Source organism: Callorhinus ursinus, unplaced genomic scaffold (genome assembly GCF_003265705.2).
Source record: "Callorhinus ursinus isolate GAN/ISIS: 27379988/994484 unplaced genomic scaffold, GSC_fseal_2.0 scaffold49, whole genome shotgun sequence".
NCBI classification, from domain to species: Eukaryota; Metazoa; Chordata; class Mammalia; order Carnivora; family Otariidae; genus Callorhinus; species Callorhinus ursinus.
The window spans coordinates 515,455-539,772 of NW_027397111.1; the positions used below are offsets into that span (position 1 = coordinate 515,455).

Here is a 24,318-nt window from a genome sequence, read left to right on the forward strand (position 1 = left end):
GAATGACTTGTCCTGGTCTACACACCTTAAAAGCTCGGTCCCAATCAAATGAAATACCCTGATGGACTTCTCAAGAGCCACAGTGCCACCCCCACCCTCACCTCCCTGAAGCCAGTCATCATTTATTCCCTTATTAGTTGTGTGTTCCTTCCTTCACTCATTGCACAAACAGGCACCCTCTGAACCCCTGCATCAGGCTCGTCCGTGCCAGCCCAGGAAGACGCTGCCAAGCACCCACTGCCCCCACCCCCCGGCCTACCATCGGGGCAGTAGCAGCCATCCACACAGGTGATCTCACTGTCCACGCAGGACGCCCGGGACTGGCAGGAGGCGGGGCAGCAGGCGATGCACTCATTGTAGGTAAAGGTCTTCTCCTTGCAGTGCACAGCTGTGGGGCAAGGGAGAAGTCCGGCCCCAGCTCTGCCAGGACACACCCAGCCCCTACTCCAGGCCTCGGGGTAGGGGGAAGGAGGGCTCTGATCTTCCTGCCCCCCTAGTCCCAGTGGGAACACTGGGTGACCGGAAAGTTGGCCAGAGCCTGGGAGGCTCTGAGAACCACCCTTAGCTGGCTCTGGGACCCTAGGCCAGGCCCTCCACTCTGAGCCTGTCTGCTCCTCAGTCACAAATGGGGTCTCAGACCCTACAGCTCCGACAACTGTGGTTCTAAGCAGGTCAGGACATTGAGTTGAGGCCTGAGGATGCCACCCAGAGCCCCAGGACAGAGCTCGTGAAAACCCCTCCCTGCCCGCCAGCAGGATGCACCTACCGCATTGCGGGAGCTGGGTCCTCCAGTCCTGCAGGGGCCGCCCCGCCTGGGCACACGCTCGGGCGTACTCTGCCAGCGCCCGGCACCAGGTGGCTTCGTCGCCTACTGACCTGTGCCGGGAAACCGAGGGTCACACCAGAACCCTATCTGCTACCTGCCCTCCAGCACCCTCTAGAGACTTCAAGGGCTCAGGGCATCCCTCCTTGTCACGCAGCTAGGAAAGGGAGACTGGGAAGGTATCTACGTATATACAGATGGAAGCAGGACACCTGGGTTCTAGTCCCAACACTGCCATTGACTTGTGTGACCCTGAGGACGTCGGTCCCCATTTCTGGGCTTCAGAGAATAGGGAAGCTCTGTCCCACCGATGCAGATAAGAATTTCTGAGCTTTGGGAAGCATATCTGTCAGGGCCTGGGGTTATCAGGCTCAGTGACCCACATGCTGAGCTCCCCCTACCCCCTGCCCCCTGCCCCCGCAGTACTGGGACAGGTCTCCCTGAAACCTAGTCCCAGCTGCACTCTGGGCTGCCTACTCACTGGCAGAGGTCACTGGTACAGCTGGCTGTGAAGGGCAGAGGGCTGACATAGGCATGGCAGGCATCAAAGGGGGACCGCAGCAGTGCCTCACACCGGTCGTACACACCCTGGGGAAAGGGCCAGGAGCCAGAGCCGGGGGCTGGCAAAGCCACGCACAGCCCTCTGACTTCACCAGCCCCCACACCGAACCCCCATTTGAGCTCAAGAGAGAGAATGGTGGAGAAAAAAGGGGTGGGGCCGTAGGCACAGACAAGCCTGGGCCCCTGCAGCCAGTGACTTCCTAGGAGGTGGACAGGAAATGAACCTACGCCAGACACTAGGATGGGTGCGGGGAGGCACTTTCCCCAAGGTCCAGACCTGCATGGTTCCTGGGCTCTGCTGCAGACACGGTGGGCGAGGCAGGGAGGGAGTTGTAGGCCCTGGAGGCTGGTTGGGGGCCTGCTCTTGCCAGCTCTGCCCAAACTCAACCACATCATCGGTCAGCTTCCCTGGGGGGGGGAGGGGGAAGGGCAGAGAACTAGCATGACCACAGGAGGATGGCGGGGAAGGCTCCACAGAGGGCTCTGAGGGAGGGCAGGGGGAGCCAAAGAGATGCCAGAAGGTGGGCAAGAAGTTGAAGAATCCAGCCTCCTGGGTCCTATCCCAGTCTGCATTTCCCAACGGGGCCACTCTCCTGAAAAAGCTGGTGATAACAGGCAATAGGTCCTGTAGTAGCTCCCTACTGTTCCAAACTCGGGGGGGAGGCAACACCATGCAGTCAAAAGACAACTAGTATGTGAGCCCGGACAAGCTCCTGCCCCTCCCTGAGCCTCAGTTCTCCCACATGTGAAATAGGGCAAATAGCCCCCCCATGAGATTATTGCAAAGACTGCATGTTGAGTGTTCGGTATGCTGTGGGTGCTCAAAGGGATCACTTTTCTTCTTCCAGCCAGAGTCGCCGTGATTTGGCCCTGTATGCTTCACTCTTACTTCTTACCAGTGCTCCATAGGTACCCTTCAGCTCCCATGGGGCCCTTTCTCTGGCCTTCTGCTCCCTAGCCCTGGAACATACTCATCTTGCAGGGTCAATCCCATCTAGCAAAGTGCCCTTTAGATCCTCACACAACCCTAGCAGGGATTCTCATTATGACTGTTTTACAGACAAGGAAACTGAGGTTGAGTGGTGAAAAACATGCGTGAGGCCACACACTGGGTAGGAAGGGGCCCCTGGCTTCCCGCTGGGTCTTCAGTACCACGACCCCAGGGTTGTGCCCCAAGGCCTCTCCCGCCCCGCCCAGCATCCCCCACCTCCACCCGAAACCCTCAGAGGCTACTTGCCCTGCACCTCACCATAGCTGGTCACCAGATCATCCTGGGGGTCAGCATTGTTGTTCCCACACAGCCCATGAGTCCAGCCCAGGAACTCCGGGCTCATTTTGATGTAGACAGCCGAGGCACCGTCCCAGGCCAGAGTAAAGGCTGACTGATGCCGCACAAGGATGTAGCCAGCAAGCCGCTGCAGACGCACGCTCCCCATCACCTGTGGTAGTTGGACCCTGCAGAGCACGGCCCAGAGCTTCAGGCTGTTCACACCCCCTCCGCTCATCTAGTCCCTTCCCCAAAGGACCTGCCGTCCCCTACCCGCAGGACCCATCATGTACCCAGCACCTACTTCCTCCACACGCCACTGCTACCATGGGCTCTGAAGACCCCCTTTCCCTCCCCGTGACTTTCCCTGGTATCTGAAGTCCACCATTAGAGAGGGATTCTTTTGTCTTCAGAGTTTAAAACTTGCTTTTAAAATTGCAATTTCCCTGGCAGGGATAAATCTTAGAGTGTCTGAAGTTGCTAGCTCCGTGCTCCTACATGGGAGAAATGGTATACGCAGACACTGACTCGGTTTGGTTTTGTGGGTGGGGAGCCAGAAAGGGGTAGGAAGAGAAGAAAGCTGAGGGATAAGGGAAACTGGGAGTGGAAGAAGAGAGGCAGGGCCAGAGCAGTCCCGACCACATCCCACTTTTACTGGGACAGGGTCTCCTAGCCCGTCTGGAATTTGGCAACTTTCAATCCACCTGAAAATCAGGGGAAGAAAAGGGGTCTAACTGGCCAAAACTGGTACCCAAGGATCCATATACCAATCTTTTCATCACAGGGGAAACCCTTGAGCTTTCAATTTTACACTCAGCCCCAGAACGCTTGGTTACCTAGTTTCCAGATCTGAAGCAGGACATGAGAACGGGAGAAGGGTCCTCGAAGGACGATCCCTTCCCCCAACCCAGCAGCAGTGTGAAGTGAAGCCACGACAAGGGAGGGAAAGGACAGTGAAGACAAGATACAGGAAAGATTTCAGAAGAACCACAGTCTGGGCCATGTGGTGTGGTGGCCGAGAGTCCTCACTCCCCTGGTCCCAGGCATCCCTGATGTCTCAGCAAGGTAAGCGACATTCAAATGACCCTGTGTCATCAGAAAAGGGGACAGTGTGCTCAAGATCTGCTCTGAGGAGGCTTGAACTGTGTATGATCCATTCAGGAATGTTCCCTCGAAATTGTGAAAGAAAAAAAAGTAAGCATGCTTATAGTGGTATACTCTCAACTATCTGGAAAATTCTACTATTGGCCTGAATATCCACTGTCTGGAAACCCACAATGCCTCGAGAGTCTCAGAAAATCTTGAGGGACTCATCTTTCTGCAAACCCAGCTGACAAGAAACCAGCTGGCCTGCCAGTAGGTTGCTGCCCTGATGGTGGAAACTCTGCTGTTTGCCCCCAGAAAACAGTTTTCTTCAGGCTTTAGAAGGAAGGTGCTCACCATTCCCCGCCACCAGGGCCAGGGAGCAGGAGAGCTCAGGGCTGGGGGTATAGTTACCTCACGCCTCCGTGGGTGACCTCCTTGGCCAGACGGATCTCCTGCTCCCCCGCAAAGAAGAGGCTGACAGACCTGGAGCAGGTGTAGGGGGAGGGGCCGCACCGCGGGTCGTTGTGCACCTGATTGGGGGGGGTTCAGAGGTCACTGTGCAGGGTTCCTGCCACAGACCTGGCCCTGAGCTTCTGTCCTGAGCCCAGTGACACCCTGTGTTGTTCCCGCTTCATGCCGATCGCCTGCTCTCCGCATGCCAAGCACCTTTTCCTCTGTGATGTCTTGATGTCTCCCAGTCCCCACAACCCCACAGGAGAACAGAGCTATGATGATCTGCATTTCCCGGAGGAGGCAACGGATACTCCGAGAGGTGAAGTGATGAAGGTCACACACACACACACACACACACACACACACACACACACACACACACACGCAGCCAGGGTTCCAACCTAGAACTGAAGGCTAAATTTCAGAGCTTTTTCCAGGACATTGTGTTGTCTCCCTATTTCTGCATTTTTCATTTTACAACCCAGGTTATCTCATCAGATTCAAAGCCAAGGTATACACTCACACCTTCTGGCACACAGAACACACACACACACACACACACCCCTCATAGATTCACTGGGCACTCTCAATGCACACACTATAAACACACACTCCTACCATGACCCTGGCAGGCACGGTCTAGTCCTTCCCTGCACACCCAGGCATGCGTGTCACTCCTGTGCTGCCTGTCACAGACACATCCCCTCTGCCCCCTCCTCAGACAGAACCCTCACCTCAAAGCCAGAAGACTCAAGAGATGGAGGAGAACTGAGGCTCCCGGGGCTTAGGGAAAATCTGCAATGCTTCTCTTCCCAGTGTAGAAACCCTTCCACTAGATTACCATTAAAACGTGTTTAAGCAGGCTGGAGTCACGTCAGCTGAAAGTGGGGTCTGTGAAAGCCACCCCACAGGCTAATTAAATTTTTCAAACTTTAGATCATAACCGACAGGAAGAAATGTAAATATATACATATATAAATAAAACAAAAATTTTACAAAATAGTATTTACCCCTATTAATGTGTAATGCATCCACATTATATTTTCTATTCTCTTTGGTTTTTTTCTTCCTTCCTCCCTTCCTCTCTTCCTCCCTCCCTCCCTCCCTCCCTCCCTTTCTTTCTTTCTTTTTTTCTTTCTTTCTTTCTTTCTTTCCTTCTTTCTTTCTTTCCTTCTTTCTTTCTTTCTTTCTTTCTTTCTTTCTTTCTTTCTTCTTTCTCTTTCTTTCTTTCTTTCTTTCTTTCTTTCTTTCTTTCTTTCTTTCTTTCAGCAGGGGGTGCTGTTTCTAATTCATTAAGTTTATTTCATAATCCATGAATGCGTGGCACCCCGTTAGTCTAAGTAATCATAACATATCCATCATGAAATGACTGTCATGAAAAACCCTGATGTGTGAGATGCTGAGGCAGAAAGGGCAGAGTTGGGTCAGCCCATCTGGGGCATGGCCCATAGGGCAGCTCCTTGGCAGGTCTATGCTTGAGATGGAGGGACATGCCTGCTCGCAGAGGGGTGACACTGAGCACTAGGATCTCCCCAAACTCCCAAGCCCCGGCCCTAACTCAGTCCTACCCAAGGTGCTCCTCAGCAGAGCTCGCTCCCCAAGCAGACTTTTCTCCAGATGGAGGTGTACTGACCCCTACTCAACACCCGGGGTAAGCATGGAAATCAGATCTACCTGACAGTGTCTCAGACATATATTCATAGACAGGACAGACTTATACTGAGCACTAATCTGGGTCCTGAGACACCAAATGGAAAGACATGGTCCCTGCCCGAAAAGCTTCTATCTGGTAGAAAAGATCAACCTGGAAAAAGACTTTGTAAGAGACATGCACTGACTGTGCAACAATGCAGAACTTTGGTTACATAGAAAGGAGCCCTTGAGCCAGCTAGGCGGTCAGGGCATCCAGGAGGGCTGCTTAGAAGAGGTAACCCTGAATTGAGTCATCCAGGACCTCTACCATTTCCTCAGAGGCACAATGCTCTTTGTTATCTCAGGTCCTTAGCACCCAAATTCCCCTTACCTAGAATGTTCTCATGTCCCTCCCTCACCCCTGTGACCCTTCACTTGGCTAACTCCAATTCATTTTCAGGATCTCAACTTCAATGTCACTTCCTCCAGGAAGTCTTCCCTGGTCATCATCCTTCCCAATAAACAAAGTTAGGTTTCCATCACATGCTCTTCTAACATTTGGCATTTCTTCTCTGAAGCACTCAGTTGTCCTTGAAATGATTCATTTGATTTGATGTCTGCTTTCCCCATTAGACAGTAAGTTCCACGAGGACAGAGACCACATCTGTGTTATGGTCCACAAGGCCACCACCAAGCCTTGTGCCCGGGAGAGTACAGGTATGTACCTAATACTTAATGATGAGTGACCAAATCAGTGACTGGCCAGGGGCAACCAAGAGTGAGTGAGTGAGAGAGAACTGTGGAGTCCCCAACTCCTTCCAGGTATAGACTCTCTAACTATGACAAGATAGCCTTGGCCAGCACAACCTCCAGAGCCTCGTGGGACCTTCCTAGATTGGCAGGGTAGGGAAGGCCTCACCTGGACTGAGAAGGCCTGCCCCTCAGGCTCATGGCGCCCCACCAGGGTGTAGCTGCCCTTCCCAGAGAGGTAGTAGTAGAGACCATCAAAAGTCTCCACATGGTGCTGTCCCCACGCCCGGCAGATGCTGTCACGCTCAGGGCCGGCGTTGTACACTGTGCCAGAGAAAAGAGAACCTGCTTGCGCAGTTGCAGTGGGTCTCACACCAGAGGCTAGCAGGGCCACCCCCCCGCCTCCCCAGCCCGGGACCCCCAGGCCTCAGGCCCACAAGCTTTCCCTGTACCCATGGCCCCCAGGGGTGGGACAGAGCTCAGACCCACCCATCTGGCAGCGTGGCCCGGTGGCATTGAAGCGTCTGCAGTCACAGAAGGCTGGGTACACACACTCGCCCCCGTTGAAGCAGGAAAACAAGTCTGCAGGAGAGACACAGATGGCGCCTCCCCATTGAGCCAAGCTGGGCAGAACCCCGGGACACAGCACCTCCCTCATGCCAGGGCACCAGACCCAGCCCTTCCAGAGCTGGGACAGAACTCAGATCCCCACCACAGGTAGCCCCAACATTCCTCAGTAGCTAGCCTTAATGGCAGTACAAGTAGGGTGCCTCAGCCCTGGCTGCCTGGCTCCCTCCCTGACAGACAGGAAGCGTGGGGTCTCAGAGTACCTGCCCTCAGTGTGCATCAAGTGGCCCCAGGCCAGCCCGACCTGGGCCTTCAGCTCCCTCTGCTGAAAGTTCCTGGCTGCCAGACAAGGCAGACTCTGAATACGGAGCATGTGGCGTGAGCAGGGAGATTGCCCAGGGATCTTCAAGGACCATTCTTCCTCACTGTTCCTTAAGCTCAGGGGAAGAGGCCTAGGCCTGACCCAGAGAGGGGGAGATGCTTCACATTTAGAATACAGTAGACAGAAAGTCCACAGAGCACAGAGCACAGAAGACAAAGTGGAGCAGAGTGTGGTGAGAGAAGGACATAAGATGAAAGAGAAGGGGCCATGGACACAGGACCGGGTGAGGGGAGAAGCCGCGGACACAGGGTGAAGCAGAGGGAAAACAACCACTAAACAAGGAAGCCCAGTCTCACTGGTTCAGACAGTGTGAGAGGAAGAAGCCACAGGGCCATGGTCATAAGAACAGGACACCGGAGAGGAAGCGCTCCTCAGCCAGGAAGGAGAAAACAAAATAGAGTTGGAGGCCAGGGCTGGGGAAGGCGGAAAGAGACTCCTTGCAGGGCACAGAGATCACAGGAGGCCCCGAGGGAAGCCTGGCCTGCCCTGAGGGCCAGGGCCCTCCCATGGGCCACAGGGAGGGGGCCACTTACAAGATGGAGCACATTTGGCCCGATGGAGACGCCTTTCCCAGGAAGACATGGCCAAGGAGTCCAGGACTTCAGCCTCCTTTTAGAAACAGAAGGAAGAGAACTCGGTCAGGGAGGGACTTCCTAAAGGTCATGGCCCTTCCTGTCTGTCACCCGGAGGAGGGAGGCCCCCAGCCACTCCACCTGCCCAGGCCCACCTCTGAGAGGTCTGGGAGAATTTCCAGGCTTGCCTTAGAGGAGTGAAGGCTGGTTTTTACCCTCCAAAGTGGCATCTCGGTGGCCCGAACACATTCCCTCCCCTCCATGCTCCAACATCCCCTCAGGCTCCCCTCCCCCCTTCCCTCCCTAGGACACTTTAGAGTGCCCCACAGCCCAACACAAAACTCCCTTATCTGGAGAATAAATATGTTTCCTCCTCACCACAGAAACCACGCAAGGCAGGCCTAGGAAGAAAAGGCAGCCCCTGGGCCCAAGGCAGGTGAGCATCTCACCCTTCCCCCACCCCAACCTTCCTCAGAGGTCACCATCCACAGTCCCCAGAACTCAGCTCCACGCCAGGACTCTCCCTGATACCACAAATCTGAGGAGGACACAGGCAAAGTGAGCGGGGAAATCCTATCTTCCAGACCAGAAATCCCAACACGTGGTCTCTCCATATACAAACCATCCGAAATTAGAACTGTCCCAAACATCAGGCGTGTCCAGGCACCACACAGCTAACTGACTTTGATACCTGACCTCTCGGGACCCTAGTCTGAGGTGGCTCATATCATCTGGGCCTGGGGTCCGGGGCACGACAAGCTCCTCCCCTCTCAGAGCCCCGGCCTCCCCATTTGGATAGCTTCCCAGTGTGAACGGGACAAAGTCCCAGCCCTCAGGGAGCTCGTGTTCTTGTTCACAGGCCCAACAAGGCACCAACCACACTGTGGGTATGTCTCATGTGTCTTCCTCCCTCACTGTCATCTCTGCATCCTCGGGCAGAATCCCCAGCCTCCGGCCGAGGACTTGGAACATGGAGAGGATTCAGAACCCTTGGTCCCTGAAGCCCAACCTCAGGTCTTTGCCCCTCCTTGGCAGGCCCAGTCTCTCCACCTCATCCCTGGGTGCTTACTGCCTCCCTTTTCACTGTCCTGCTGACCCCTGGGAGGTCACTGGCCCCTCCTGGGCCTTGTCGCACCTTGGCCCCTGGTTCTTGGGTCCTCCCCAGCTCTCCTTACCCTGCATACCCAGCCTGAGCCCCAGGAGTCAGGCTTCCCATCCTGGTTGTAATCGATCTCACGGGGCCTCGGAGACCATGGGAAAAAACGATCACCTTGCATCCAATAGGCCCCAAAGAGCTCTTAATGAAACCTAGTCTTTGTGTCTCTCCACCCCTCGCCCCCACCTCAGATGTGGCTTCTGAGATCGGTGTTAACGAGGGCAAGATAGCGCTGCAAAGTCAAGGCCACTTTCTGGAGAAATTTTTAAATCCTGCCCAAATGATTCATCTTCAGTACAGATCAGAAGTTCTTAGTCATTTCAGTGCCAAGAACCTCTCTGATAATCGAGCAAAGCCTATCGACCCATTCTCAGAATAACGTTAATAAATACGTAAAATAAAACATAAGGTGACAAAGGACATCTATTATATTGCAATACAGTCATGAAAATATTTTATAAAAATGCGCGATTTAGTAATATTTGTGCTCATAACTACATTAAACAGCAAGATCTAGCAGCGGGTCTTATCACTGCCAGTGTTTTGAGGTAGTGAGTATAAATGAGATCTGGAAATACCAACAAGTGTAAGGTGATATGACAATATCTGTGATTTCTCCTGGTGACCAGTCACAGACACTGCTACCGCTGTATTGTGGTTTGTAGCCTATCGGCATAATTAAAGGGAAGGCTAAATTTCAGTGAAATTGAGGTTCCTGTAAATAACAATGCATTCCCCTCCCCCATCCTGGTCTATATCATCAATTCTCTGGAGAATGGCTGTGCTCTGTAAGAATGTGGCAGCACTGAAAAGAAGGTTGGTTAGCTGCTGGTCTGGGACCCCCACCCTTACAGATAAAGTTATTCCAGGCAGAAGCTCTCGAAGGATCCTCAGGTTCACTTTCTAGCTAATGACCTCCTTTCCCCACGCCTACTCCAGGGGCTTTAAAGGAAGGCCATTCCAACCCCTTATTTGATCTAAGGAGTCATGTGAGAAACCTACTGGGGTTGTCTGCTCCAGATGCTTCCCCAGGGAAAAGGGAGGGAAGCCTATCCTGGAATCCAGCAAGGAAGGAGTCCTGCCAGGGGAATGAGGTGCTTGGCTAAGGGTCATTTTCTACCAAAACACAGGGATTCGTGGAGGCCTGTGGGGCATTTATGTTGTGGGGCAACAGGCTGACCCCACCAGTAGACCTTGCTTCACCTGCTTCCTGGGGGCCCCAACAGGTCACCCACCTACCTTGATTTCATCATATATAAAAAGAGTAACAGGGCACCTGGGTGGCTCGGTCGGTTAAGCGTCTGACTCTTGATTTCGGCTCAGGTCGTGATCTCCGGGTTGTGAGATGGAGCCCCATGATGGGCTGTCTGCTTCTCTCACTCTCCCTCTGCCCCTCCCCAACCTTCTCTCTCAAATAAATAAATAAATCTTTAAAAACAAACAAACAAACATTTTCTTTCCACTCAAACTTGCATCTGACTGCGATTCTAAAACTTGGGGCCTGGAAAAGTGGGCAAACAAGAAATAAAAAGCCTAGCTAATCTACCCCTTACAGAATAAGCATATACCTCCTCCTGCCTTGGGGTCTTCATACCTATTTCCAAAGGGCAGGCATTTGGGGCACATTGTTTTCTATTATAAATGATACTTCCCAACCTGCTGCCACAAGGAGCTGCCCAGAGCAGATCGCTGGGGCCAGGGTGCCTGAGTTGAGGTTCAGGATACTCTGGGGGATCTGGCTGTGGGTGGGCCGGTTTTGTAACGTATCTGTAACATGTTGTAGAAAAGACAAAGTGCAGGACATGACTGGAAAGAGAGCCCAAGTCACCTGATCCAGAAACCAAAGAAATCTGGCAAAGGCAGAAAAAAAACTACCAACTCTCCTGAAAGCAGGGAGGACCTCAGGAGGGTGGGCAATGGAATGGTGCAGTCTCAGAGGGTAATAGTTTGGGGCTCTCCTTCCCAACCAGCCCTTCCTCACAAACCCCACCAAGTGGCCCAATTTTTGTCTCTCCTCTCAAAGTACCTTTGCTGGAGCACTGCTCAAGGTATGGAATGGGGCCTCTTATGGGGTTTTGCACCTTCCCAGACCAAGCAGGTAAAAGAGAACCCTCACCTTCATGCTTTCACCCCAGGGCACGGGAGAATTCCGCTATGTCCTGATTGCATCGTAGTGCCCTCCTCCCCAAATAAAACAAAACAAAAATAAAACCAAACTGAACCAACCAGGGGGTCCCAAGAGATTAGTTAAGTGGGAATACAAGTGTCCCATGAATTTGCATACTTCAGACATATACTAGGAACACTGGTCCCTTTCAAATAACTGCAGAGACAACCTTCCTGCAACCTACCGAGCTCCCGGCCAGCCCCAGTCCCAGACGGAAACAAGCCCCCCTCCGCCCCGTGAAGCCCCCCTTCCAGGCCTCCTCTCACCTGGCTTCCCATGACTGCTGTAGCATCCTCTATGGCAAGGGTCACCTGCTGATGTCTGTGGCTAGATGAGAAACAAGCCTAGTGTGGGGGAGGGGAGGGGATAGGGGGAGGGGCCATGCCTCCCCACCACCCCAAGTGCACCCACCCTCGGTGCTAAAACCCTGGGGTCATCCACACTAGAAATAAAGATGGGAGCCATGGGTGGGGCAGCCGCAAGCTTGCACCTACTCACCTGGGATCCTGGGCTGGCTCAGGCTGCTGCAGTTCTGCACTGCCCCGGGGTGTGGGCGCTGGGCCTGCGGAGGAGGATCGCTCTCCACTCGAGCCAGGCCTCCCTTTGTTGGGTCTCCCCCCACCCGTGCCCCACCTGCTAGGAAGCCTCTTCTTCATCCCCCCATTCTCACTCCCTACAGACGTCAGTCCTTTCTCCTCCTTTCTGGCGACCTCTCCAACAGGGGTCTCCCTCTTTCCTCCTACTCTCTGGGCCCAGTTCTCTCTAGCCCCCCGCCTTCGATCTCTTCCATCCTGCCAAGCTTGGCACCCGTTCCCCGGGCTGTCGCCGGCCTCTTTTTCCTTCTGCTCCCCCTCTGGCCCTCTCCTTGGCCGTCGCCCTGCCCCCCCTCCAACCTTTTTCCTCCCTCTCTAGAACCTGCCTGGCTGACCCGTTCCCCTAAACATTCCTCCAGCCCCCAGTGCCCCCTAGTCCACACCGCTCTCACCGAGAGACTGCACCTGCAGGGACTGGCCGGCCGGCTCAGCCCCGAGCAGCCAGACACAGGCCAGAAGCATGCAGAGCGCCGGCGTGGGGGCGCGCAGGGCCAGGGACCCCATAGGGCTCACGGAAACTGGGAAGCCTGGGCGCAGGGCCGGGGGCCCGAGTGCCTGTCCCTGCGATGGCAGGGTCACACCTCCACTCGGCGGCCGCGGTCCCTTTCACTCCTTGGACCCGGGGCTCCCTCGGCCCCTCCTCCCAGGCGCTTGGCTCCTCCCTGAGCTAGGGTGACGGGACTGCCCAGCTCATTACCATAACATAGGCGCCGGAGCGTGGCCCAGCCTTTGCCCCTCTCGACCTGTGCCGCCCCTCCCCAGAGGGGCTGGATTCAGATCACTGGGCCCTAAGTACCCTGGGGGAGCAAGGAGGTAACCAGTGCAGCCCCCGACATCCCTTACTCCTCAAAGATCCCCAGCTTAGAAGCCTGGGCCTTGGAAGGCCCTTCCACCAGACACCCAAGATGCTTGTGTGAGTCTGGCCTTCCATTCTCCTTTCACAGAGGCCCTGGGACATGCCACTCAGTGGTCAGTTGTCAGTGGCAGAACCAAGGCTTAAGTCTGCAGAATCCTGGTCTGTGCTCCCACCACTCACCACTACAGCTTCCAGGGCCCCAAGGCCCTACTCTACCCCCAGTTTTGAGCACCTCGAGGGAATGAATCGTGACTTAGTCCTCTGTATGTCCAGCACTAGTTCAAGCCCCGGCTCAAAAGTGTTGACTGAATGACAGAAGTGCATCACACTCCCAAATTCCGGCTCCCCTCACGACCAGACTTTAACCACAACAGCAGCAGCAGCAACAACAAAACGAACAACAACAAAACCAACCAACAAACAAAGACCACTTCAATTCTGTGAACAAGATACACTCCCTGTCCAGGAGGAATGTTTTAATGCTGGAACCGTGGGCTTGGAAGCCTTGGGAACCTGTGCAGGATTCTCTCAGCAACTTAAGTGTTGGAACACCAACTGGATGCAAGCCTTGCAGATAATTATGAGATGATGATGATGATGATGATGATGATGGCGGTGGCCCCAGGAGACCCCTAGGCAGGGATATAGACTTAGAATGCATTCATTCATTCATCCATTCAACAAATTTGTTGAGCATCTATTTCTTACCACAAAGTGTTCTGGGAATATAGTGGTAAATAAAGCACACATCCCCACACAGAGTATTCGATATGCATCGATGAGAGGAAGGGGAAGGAGTCAAGGATGGAACCCTGGTTAGGGAATAGATGAAGGCAGGGAAGCTTGAAAAGGAACATTCGTAGGAGAGGAGAGCGAGGCCTCAGTGCTGTCCTCAAAACATTTAAAGGAGAGAGTCTTTGGGGGTGCTGGTCATGGAAAAGGATTGAGGTGACCATGGACTGCATTCTCCTTTTAAGGCCATTTGCCACTCTGCCTGGATCCTAACTGTGATATAACAGCCATATGACTTAGTAAAGAGATGTAGCGAATCAACAAAGAAAGCTGGAGGGGGATATATTTTGAGTGTCTTTCCTGGACATTTGAAAATCCCAACAAGTCTTCCCCTTTTATCTTGGACTTAACTAGTTAATACTAAGGTGAGAACATGGATAATATTTTAAGGTAAGAACCTTAAAGAACCTCTAGGAAGGATTTACATCCTAAACTAGGCAATAATATAGCCCCAATAAAAATAAGTCTGTTGGCAAAATTTCAGCTATTGGGGGATAAGATGAAAAGGAGGAGGGTCCTTAGGCGTCCCTGAAGTTAGTTGTAAGTGGTTCACTATTTTGGGTTGCTGTCCATCTCCCTGTCCCTTGTCCCCTGACATGGTGCAAACAGGTCAGGACCCCACCCTGGGTTAAATCCAGGCACTAGCTCCATGATTGAAGATCCCACTCTCTCCCATTCACACCTGTTTTTATCATCTCTTTTCTGACCCCTCTCCCCTCTCAGTCTGTCCCAGGCTTGATTCATCATTGTCTTTACACTCCAGCACTAGACCTAGGAGTTGAACAAACTCTGGTTGAAATGAATCAAATGAACCAAATGGGGTCTGGGCCCTGGGTAAAGGTCCGCAGTAGTCCCTGCCAGGCCCTTCCACGCCTCACGCCTCATGCCTCAGTGTGTGTGTGTGTGTGTGTGTGTGTGTGTGTGTGTGTGTGTGTTTGGGATTGGGCTAGGGAGGTGGGAGGGGAAGTCGGTTCAGGAGGGACACTGCCTGCCCCCCACTGGTTCAGGCCTCTGTGGGCTAAGACACGGCCTCAAGGAATTCACAGATCAAAGATTTCTTCCGACTGGGAATAAGCCCATGGAGAAGGCCATTATAGAATGTACTCTGGAGGTGAGATGGCTGACAGGGGGTGAAAGCCTCAGGAGCGCGCAAATGGGCCTCTATTTGTGCATCCATAGTTATCCCTACCCACCGTTGTGAGAATGTCGGGACCTCCTCAAAAAAGTATTCCAACCCCCACAAAAAAGTCTTAAACCTCCTGCCCACGCCTCCCGAGATCCTCTCCCTCAACCGCTTGTGTCTGGGGATCATTCCAAAGGGAGCGCCGTCCTGGAGTCCAATCACCGCCACCCCACCACCACCACATACACGCACTCCAGGCCCTTTGCTCCGGGATTGTCGGTGCGAGGCGACAAGCTTCAGGACAGGAGTCTGGGGCCTCCCAGCAGCCCCGCCCCAGGCCCCGCCCCCACCGCGCTCAGGCCCCGCCCCCACCGCTCCCAGGCCCGGTGGATCTCCGCTGCGGTTCCTGCCGGCTTGGGGCGGCTGCGCATCCGAAGGAGCGAGTTGTGCAGCGAGGCGGCTTGATCTGGCCCAGCCATGGACCGGAAGGTGGCTCGAGAATTCCGGCACAAGGTCAGAGCTGCTAGGGACCCCTCAGGCGTTCAGGACCCCGGAGTCCTGGCAGAGTGGTGGGGGATGGACATACCCGGCGCCACCCGCCCCCCCCCTTTCCAGCCCGACCTTAGGGCTGTGAATGGACTGGGACCCCTGAGGGTTGTTTAGTTTCCAGCAGGGATCCCCAGTAAAATAAGGGAGGGGGCACTAGGACTCCACGTGTAGGAATCCATAAACCGAGCTTCAGAAAGTGTCCTTTCTCCTTCCGCCTTCCAGGGCTGGGACTTCTCTGGGGTTGGAATGCCTTCCTGCCTTGGCCTGAGACAGGACGCTTCTCTGACATGCCTCATAGTGGGCAAATCCCAGCTCCTAGTGCCCCAAGCTCAGGGCTGTTGGAGCATATGGAGACGGTATGGGACCGCGTCGGAGACATGGGGGTTGGTGGGAAGGGAAACTGGTGTCTCTCTCTGTCCTTTGACCTCCAAAAAAGAAACAAGTTAGAAGCACTTTAGGGAGCCCCCGCTTCAGGGCATTTCTTAGGGCATGAGAAGCAGCTGAGGAACTGGTGCTGACCAGGGGGCAGTGCGAGGAAGGGAGGAAGTAGGGAGAGTCAGCCAAAGTCATCAGACAGAACCACATCTCCCCTGGTGTGTCCCAATAAGGCACCTCAGGGATGGTCCAGGATTCTCAGAGGCCCTCACCGAAAGCTACTGGATTTCACCCAGGGCATTTCCAGAACTGTTTCCAGAGCTGTGCAGGAGCTGCTGAGGCCCTGAGGCCAGAGAGGACCATTGGAAGTAACCCAGTGGACCTCCCCACCAGGACTCAGGATGCGTCAGAGCCCACGGGTGAGGCCAGAGGTCTCTAGAGCTACCCACAGGCCCTGCCTGAGGGACAGGTGACAGGGTCCTCGACACCCTCATAATGCCCAGAGAGGCAGTGTCTTTAGACTGAGCCAAACCTCTTCTGAGGCCTGAGGGGGTAGAGCTCAGGTAGGCAGGGTCAGGGTGCTTAACCCCTCTCTCCCCACAGAGAGGCCCAGAGGAACCAGAATAGCCAGCCAATGTAGGGGGCACGGGAGCTAAGGGCCAGGGGGCGATAATTCTTCTAATAAATGTATTTTGAGTACTCATTCTGTGCTACAACTCGTCTGTGCCCTCAAATTGCTGGCTGGGCAGGTGGGCGGCAGACCTCACACTAATAATTACCCATGGCTGGGTGCTGAGTGTTGGGGTCAAGGTTTGGTGGGGTACAAAGGGGGAAGCTCATACTGGGTGAAGTCTCCTAAAAAAGAGGCCTTGGGTATTCTAAGAGTGAGAGATAGCTAGAAGTTCAGCAGGAGTTTAGGGGCTGGCAAATAGCAAGGGGAGCACGAGACAGTATCCACCAGGGCATCCTGTTGCACAGGGAGGTGAGGAGAGAAATTTCAGCTGCTGAGGACCTTTGGTGAGTGTAGATTTCAGACAACCCAGTTTGAAGGAACACAACCTCCCGTCCCCTCCCCCAAGACTCAGGCTTGAATTTCAGTTTCCTGCCCCTGGGCAGAAAGTAACATCAGGTCCTCTTTTGCCTTTTCCCTATGGGTACTAGTCTTTGCCTCTTTTTCAAGAATTACCTCTGAGGTCCCTCAGAGGTACCTCTGAGTGTCTGACTGCACCCTGGAATTAGCCTCTGTTTCTCTTCTCCAGGCCATGCAGGCTCCAACGGGCCTCAAGCCTCTGTGTTTCCACTGCCCTGCTCTTCCTCATCACAAGAGTCATTACCTATTAATGCCCCTGTGTGTGCAGGCGGGGCAGACACCAGGCTGGGCAAGGCCCCAGGCTGGACTTTGTGCCCTTCTGCGTCCGAGACAGCAGCAGCCTTCCGCTCCCAGGTTGAAGATCATATAGGAACTGGGGAGAGGACAAAGCAGCAGAGGATACAGATGGGAGCATACAGCCATACTGGGTGAAATTTACAGCTCCTGTTGATGACTTTCTAGCTGTCCCTTGCTTAGCATTGCAGGGCACATTAACCCCTGGGGAATGGTTTGTAACCTAAATCTTTAGTTGTTGGAGGTAGCATGAGAGGTGGCATATTGTCATGGAACGTGCTGTGTGTCCTTGAGCAAGTTAGTCACCTCTGCGTGCCTCAGTCCTCTGATTTGTTGAATGAGGATAGCAATAATATTTAGCTAGTAAGGTTCTTGTGTGTGTTGGATGAGATCTACATGCTCGTAGGGAGTTTAAGTAGACCCTGACATTTAGTGAGTCCTCAACAAATGCCCATTGTTGTTGTCTATTATCTGGGGTTAGGCAGAACTGGGGTCAAAGCTCAGCCCTGCCATTCACTGCCAGTGAGACCTTGGGCAAGTCATTTAATCTCTCTGAGCTCTTGTGTCCTCAGCTGTGAGATGAGCTTTAGAGTGCTTACTTCACTGGACCTTTAGGACTAAATAGGAATTTGAGGACTGGCTACTCTGGGCCTGTAGTAACCATTTGGTCCACAGCCCCCTGCAGATACCTGCACAGCATCCTGTTGAAGGAGCCAGCAGGCTCCAGGCTCATAAGTAGAGTCTGTTCCTCTACGCCGACACAGTTCCTCAAGGATATCAGCAGCACTTGCAAGTTCTTCCCAGGAACAGCCTTGGGCCAGGATACCAAGGAGTGGGGAGGGGAGCATCAGAGACTAAGCCTCTTCCCTGAAGAACCAGATTTTCAGAAGAAGGCTCCCCCTCTGCTCACTGCAGCTGCACGTTGCAGGAACTTGGTTACTCATTTGCTCAAAAAGGTTTTTATTGCCTGGTCAACAATCATGCATTTATGGATATCTGTAGTGTACCCTGCCCAAGGCCAGGCCCCTGGGGTGGGAAGAGGGGATAAATAAGGAGGTCAGAAAGAGCCCCTGCCTTGCAGTGTTTTGCTAATCATGCATGCATGCATGTAATAAACGTTGACTGAGCTCCTAATAGATGCCCAACAGTACTGTAGCCATTGAGTAATAAAACAAAGTCCCTGGCTCCTTAGCGGGGAAGACAGTTAACAAGTAAACCAGCACAAATATCATAGAATGCAAAGTAGTGACAAATGCTATGAAAAAATAAACTGGGTGAGAGGAGAGAGAGCAACCGGATGGTAGTCAGGAAGGTCTCTCTGAAGAGGTAATATTTGAACAGACATCCAGAAAGAAGTGAGGGAAGGAGCCATGGGAATATATATGGAAGAACATTCCAAGAAGAGGTAACAATAAGTATAAAGGCCCTGCCTTAAGAGCAGCAGATAGGATGGTGTTTCTGAGAGGAATTATGAATTGAAGAGTAATGAGGGATGGATGAGCGTGGGGTGGGGGCCTCGAAGGCCTTGGTCAGGACTTCGGGTTCTCAGAGTGAGGGGAAGCCAGCATTTATTTATTTATTTATTTATTTAAAGATTATATTTATTTGACAGAGACACAGCGAGAGAGGGAACACAAGCAGGGGGAGCGGGGAAGGGAGAAGCAGGCTTCCCGCGGAGCAGGGAGCCCTGAGGCACCCAGGTGCCCCGGGAAGTCTGCATTTAAAAGGGATTGTTCCAGGGGCGCCTGGGTGGCTCAGTCGTTAAGCGTCTGCCTTCGGTTCAGGTCATGGTCCCAGGGTCCTGGGATCGAGCCCCGCATCGGGCTCCCTGCTTGGCGGGAAGCCTGCTTCCTCTCCCACTCCCCCTGCTCGTGTTCCCTCTCTCGCTGTGTCTCTCTTTCAAATAAATAAATAAAATCTTTAAAAAAATAAATAAAATAAAAGGGATTGTTTCGAGTGCTGGTAGGGAGCAGACTGAGGGGACCAGGAGCAGAAGGGAGACCCCAGACAGGAGGCTCCTGCAGCAGCCCAGGCCAGAGATGGGGGCTTGGACTAGCATGAGGAGTGGTCAGACCCAGAACCCAAGAAAAGGTAGATCTGGCGGGCTCTGCTCATGGGCAGCTGTGGGTATGGAGAGAGAGGCATCAAGAGGGGGTCTACATTTTGGGAGGAGCAGGTTGGTGGGGACAAGAGGGGAGGTGGCAGAAACCAAGAGCTCCATTTTGAACGTTTTACGTTTGAGATGCCTGTTCAACCATTAAGCAGAGAGGTGACTAAGAAGCCGGTAGCTGTGGGAGTCTGAAGATGGTGGGGAGAGATCTATGGTGGAGCCTCAGAGAGTTCTTGAGGAATAAATGGTAGTTCAGCCCCTGAGACTGATGAGGTCACTTAGGGACATGGTGCAGATGAAGAGAAGGCCCAGGACAGAGTCAGAGCACCCCAACCTTTAGAGGAGAAGGAACAGCAAGTGAGGTAGGAGAAGCAAGGGAAGGAGGGCATGCTCAGCTGTGCTAAGCACTGGGTCAGATGCCACCAACTAACTAGCAGGACACAAGTGTCTTGAAAAGATGAAGAAGAATAAAACAAGAGTCAAATAGACCCAGTACTACCCAGGATGCATGCTGTGAAGGTCTGGGAGGAAGTGTGGCTGGATCCATTCATCCCACCAACATTTATGAGGGCCCAGGGTCAGCCAGCTGCTGAGAATATAGAATCTGTATTCATCTATTCTCACTCACTCATTTAGTTAAATAAAATTAAAAAACACTGAGAACTTACTATTTGCCAGGTATTGTGCCAAGCATTTAATGATTATTAACTCAAGGAATAATTAAAAAAAACAATGCTTAATCGCTCAGAGAAGGATGAAAGCTTACGAAACAAGTACTTTTATCCCCGTTTCACAGATGAGGAGAATGAAGCAGAGAGAAGTGCAGACCCAGGCGGGGAAGGGGCTTGTTGGCCTCCCCCGGCGCACTCCTCCCAGGCCTGGGTCTGGGCCACACACAGATGAGTGGGCAGACGGGAGAGTAAAGAGAGAGAACGTACAACACAGCTTGGCGAGTGCCATGGCAGAGGTGGGGACAAAGTGGTGTCGCCTGCACAGAGAATGACAGGACAGGCGTTGTGGAGGAGCACGAGGGAAGGCTTGACCAAGGAGAGCTGACGTTTGAGGTATCTTGAAGGTGGAGGAAGAGCTCACAGAGAGAAAATGCTGCCGGCTTCACCAGCAGAGCCAGTGTTTCACACCACCCAGGGTCGAGGCAGCATGCAGCTCAGCCAAACGGGAAACTGGAGAGAGTTTTATGAAGGGCAGGGACACAGGAGTCAACAAGGTGTGGTAACGGGCCCGGGGGGCTGCAGAGGAGGCCAGGTGCTCCCGATGGGGCAAAGGAAGTCGGGGGGGCGGGCAGCCATGGCTGCGGAGAGAAGCTCAGACCTGCCTGTAAGATGATCCAGCAGAGAGCGAGCTGGGGAGTCAGAGCCCCATATCCTATCTCCTCAGGCCCTCTCGCCACCGGCTTGGTGTCAGAGGGCAGGGAGCCCAGCAAAGCCTCCTGGGACACAGGGCAGCACAGAGAAGACTGCAGAGTGGGTCTGGGGGCACAAAGGAAGAAATGCAGCACACATTTCGGAGCCCTTGAAATCTTGGAGCCCTGGGCACTGTCGGAAGTACTTTGTATCTATTCACTTATTTAATCCCCACAACAGCTTGAGGAGGGCAGATGTTCCTCGTGTGGAACAACATGCATTATTTAATTTGTTCTTGCTTTCTTTCTCGCTGGCTGGCTGGGTGCACACTTGAGGTTGTATTTGCATGAGCTGAATGTTGTTTGCTTCCCCCCATGCGTGCTGTCCTGAAGGGCCAGTCCAAATGGAGGAATGCTGGGAAATGAGGCTGGATAGGGCCCAAGGCTAAACCCAGAATTTGCCTCAAGTGCCGCAGACAAGGGGCCTGAACCCCCTCTTCCCCCACCATATAGACTGATAGCAGAGAGCCCACTGAACACCAGCCAGAGAATGCTGCTACGGGACAGAGGGGACCAGACACAAGGTGGGCCGGGAAGGAGGAATTGAGATGGTAAAGTCTTTGTAGGTGGTGGGCTCCTTTAGGGTTTCTGTGCCCATATCAAGAGAGATCCAAGAAAAGGAAAAGCTTTTTTTTTTTTTAAGATTTTATTTATTTATTTGAGAGAGAGAGCACGAGTGGGGGCAGGGGGCGGGTTAGACTGGGGGCTCCATCCCAGGACCCCGGGATCCTGACCTGAGCCAAAGGCAGATGCTTAAAACCGACTGAGCCACCCAGGAGCCCTGAAAAGGAAAAGCTTCTTAAATCTAATTAGAAAAAGAAGACACAGTGTCTTGCACACAGTAAGTGCTCAATAAATGTGTATTAGACAAATGCATCCAAAAAGTTCTATCTGGTAAGTGGATACTATGTGGTGATGCAGAAAAAGGCAGAGGTTTTGGAGCCAGCGGGCATGAGTTGGAGTCTCCGCTCTGCTGCTTCTTCGGACCCGTGTTTCCTCAGCTGTCAGGTGGGGATGATACTAATCCATGCGCGTCAGAGGTTTGTTGGGAGGTTAAAGATAATTCATGTCAAGTTCCTCAGGCACGGCTGGCAGTCAGTAAGCGAGAATATGGCCTGAATGAGCAAACAAGGAGCAGTCGAAGGACCGGCCTCAGGGAGGCCCTGCTCTAGGGTGCTTTGTGCCACTCTCCTGATACCTGGCGCTCGGTGTAAAGCCCCTGGAACACAGTAGGTCTTCGACAGCACCGTGCCGTGCAGAGGCGCAAAGTGCCCACTGGTGTCTACTGAACGACGAACGCACTCCATTTGCTCTAGTCTAGAGCCTTTCTTCTATCCTCTTGGCTCAGCCCTGGGTCACCACCTTCCCAACACTCCTCAGCACATGTCTGCCACAGCCTCCTGGATCTGTCCCTCTTAGCTCGGTTCCAGCTGGTCACAAAAGAGTGGGTCATAGACTCATGCAAGACTGCCCTGCCTCCTCGCACCTGAACGCTGCCTTCATTTAAGGGGAGTCCGAGCCCCGTCTTGTCATGTCTTTCCTGACCATGCACAGCTCAGAGCCTCCCCACCCGCCTCCCAGTCTGAAGTGCTTCTTGCCCTCTTACTCAGTCTTGGGCTAAAGAGAGAGCCAAGGATGCGGCGTGTAGAGATTCACACTGCACTGTCCCAGGGAGTGGGATTTGGGGCTTCTACCCGCCAGTGCCCCTGGGATTGAGGTGCTAATGAAACAGCTCCTGACCCTGACCTTGGAGATCCAGCCATTGATGTCAGCAAACTTGAAATGATGTAACTTGACTCTCCCCCTGGGCGTGGGAAGCGAGGGACTGAAGGGGCCTGGAGAGGTGAAGGAGTGGTCAGGAGGCTGACTAGTGGACAGAAGTCGGGGCCAACCCAGCCTAGGCCAGGCCAGGGCAGAGTTGCCCCTAGCATTGGTGACCCAGAAGGACGGTCGGGGGGCTTCTGGCGGGTGGGATGTGCAATCTGAGCAAGTGGCCCAAGTCCTTTCTGAAAATAGTTATCCAGCACTACAGCCACCATCGGGTAAGACAATGGGCTTCTTCCAGACCAGGGTGCTGACCCTGGCACGGCCACTCTAGACCCTGGTGACATGGCCATGGGGGTGAGCAGCAACACTGCTGCCATGGGGGTGCATCACTGTCGTGGGGAGGGGCACGTGTGTGCATATGAATGTGCGTCCCCCTGGGGATGAGGTTCAGCCTGGCCAAATCCGGATGTGCAGAGGGACTCTTGTGGCCACACTGGGGTGATCTGCCTGTGGCTGATGGGGTCAGAGGACCAGCCTGGCCCTCCTCTTGCAGCTCCAGCACTGTGGAGACGCTGGGGGAGTGGCGGTGGCCTCCCCCTCCCTGGGGTCTGCTACGGGCATGCTGGGCCTGGGACTAGAATTCTGCCCTTGGGTTTTCTAGGTGGATTTTCTGATTGAAAATGATGCAGAGAAGGACTATCTGTATGACGTGCTACGGATGTATCACCAGTAAGTGTGCGGGGTCCAGCTCCTGTGGACCACCCGGCTACCCCTGTCTATAGGGAGCCCTGGGATGGGTTGTTTTGAGACGAGAACTTCACCTTCCCATCCTGGGGAGCTCTGGGAGGGGGGCAGATGCTCAATGCTCCTGGGAATCAAATGTACACGCCGTTCACTTCCCTTAGCAAATATTTACTCAACTACTCAGTGCATGCTCTGTGCTAGGAGCTGAGGGTACACGAGTGAACACATCAGCCTGGCCGCTGCCCCCAGGTTGCTCGTAATCCAGTGGGGTAGGCTGTCAAGTGGCCAAATAGGCTCAACAGAATATGATTGCTGAGACAGAACAAGAAATGTCAGCTGCCCCCAGCCGCACGTCCGATCTGTCTCTTGTCATTCACCTGCTTCTTTATTCATTCAGCATGCATTTCTAAGCTCCTACTGCTTGTTGGAATCTGGAAACGAATAAGATCTACTTTCTTCCTTCAAGTAACTCGTGGCCTAGTGGGGGGGGCGGTTATACAGACTCTACAAACACAAAGAGCTCTGATAGAAGTTGCAGTAAGATAACTGCTAAGGTGAAGTAGAAGCCAGGTGTGAAGAAAGCAGTTTTGCTTCTAATCAGGGGAGAGGACCAAGAAGGCGGGAGCTAGGTTTTGAAGGATAAGAAGGATGTTGATGTGTGGAAATACCAGAGAAGGACATTCCAGGCTGAAGGATCAATCTGAGCACAGGTGCAGAGACATGAAAGCACCGGGTGCAAATGGGAAGTGACCAGTAATGGGGGGGAGTAGAACCCGGGGCACACAGACCATGAACAGCCACGAGCCGGAGCAGCTCCGTAGAGAGTCGTGGAGGCCCTGAGCCTGCCGAGGAGCATGGATGGTGGCCTCTGGGCTGTGGGGAGCCACTGAAGGGTTTTGAGAAGGGGAGTGACTTACATTTAGAAAATATTAGACGAGCATGAGCAGGTCAGTGACAGCTGGAGAAGTGCAGGCCGGAGATGCTGAGGGTCTGAACGGGATGAGGAGTCATGTGAGAGATACTATGAGGGCAGACTTGACAGAGCTTAGCTGTGGAGCAGAAGTGGGGGACCAGGGTACAAGAGGGGTCACCAGCATCTCCCACAAAGTTTCCTGACTGGAAAGATCCTGTGCTTCAGAATGAGGCAGAGCTGAGTTTGAATCCTGGCTTGAGTTCATCTGTAGAATGG

General features: G+C 53.5%; 2 protein-coding genes across 3 annotated transcripts in view; one reads left to right on the top strand and one right to left on the bottom strand.

The window, feature by feature from the left end:
* The window catches only part of OTOG (otogelin), an 84,932-nt gene extending 72,419 nt beyond the window's left edge, over positions 1–12,513 (bottom strand). The window contains exons 1-12 of the mRNA XM_025848543.2: positions 12,402–12,513; positions 11,915–11,978; positions 11,683–11,743; positions 8,055–8,130; positions 7,062–7,154; positions 6,742–6,896; positions 4,149–4,267; positions 2,634–2,839; positions 1,662–1,792; positions 1,305–1,411; positions 767–876; positions 260–388 (exon numbers count right to left, since the gene is read on the bottom strand). Coding sequence (XP_025704328.2) covers positions 260–388; positions 767–876; positions 1,305–1,411; positions 1,662–1,792; positions 2,634–2,839; positions 4,149–4,267; positions 6,742–6,896; positions 7,062–7,154; positions 8,055–8,130; positions 11,683–11,743; positions 11,915–11,978; positions 12,402–12,513 — 1,363 coding nt within the window. The remainder of the gene's footprint in view (positions 1–259; positions 389–766; positions 877–1,304; positions 1,412–1,661; positions 1,793–2,633; positions 2,840–4,148; positions 4,268–6,741; positions 6,897–7,061; positions 7,155–8,054; positions 8,131–11,682; positions 11,744–11,914; positions 11,979–12,401) is intronic.
* A 2,651-nt stretch (positions 12,514–15,164) lies between these two features.
* USH1C (USH1 protein network component harmonin) overlaps positions 15,165–24,318 on the top strand; it is a 46,458-nt gene continuing 37,304 nt past the window's right edge. For both annotated transcript variants that reach the window (XM_025894471.2, XM_073883015.1), the window contains exons 1-2: positions 15,165–15,293; positions 23,047–23,114. In XM_025894471.2, the coding sequence (XP_025750256.1) occupies positions 15,258–15,293; positions 23,047–23,114 (104 nt within the window). In that variant the 5' untranslated portion in view covers positions 15,165–15,257. The remainder of the gene's footprint in view (positions 15,294–23,046; positions 23,115–24,318) is intronic.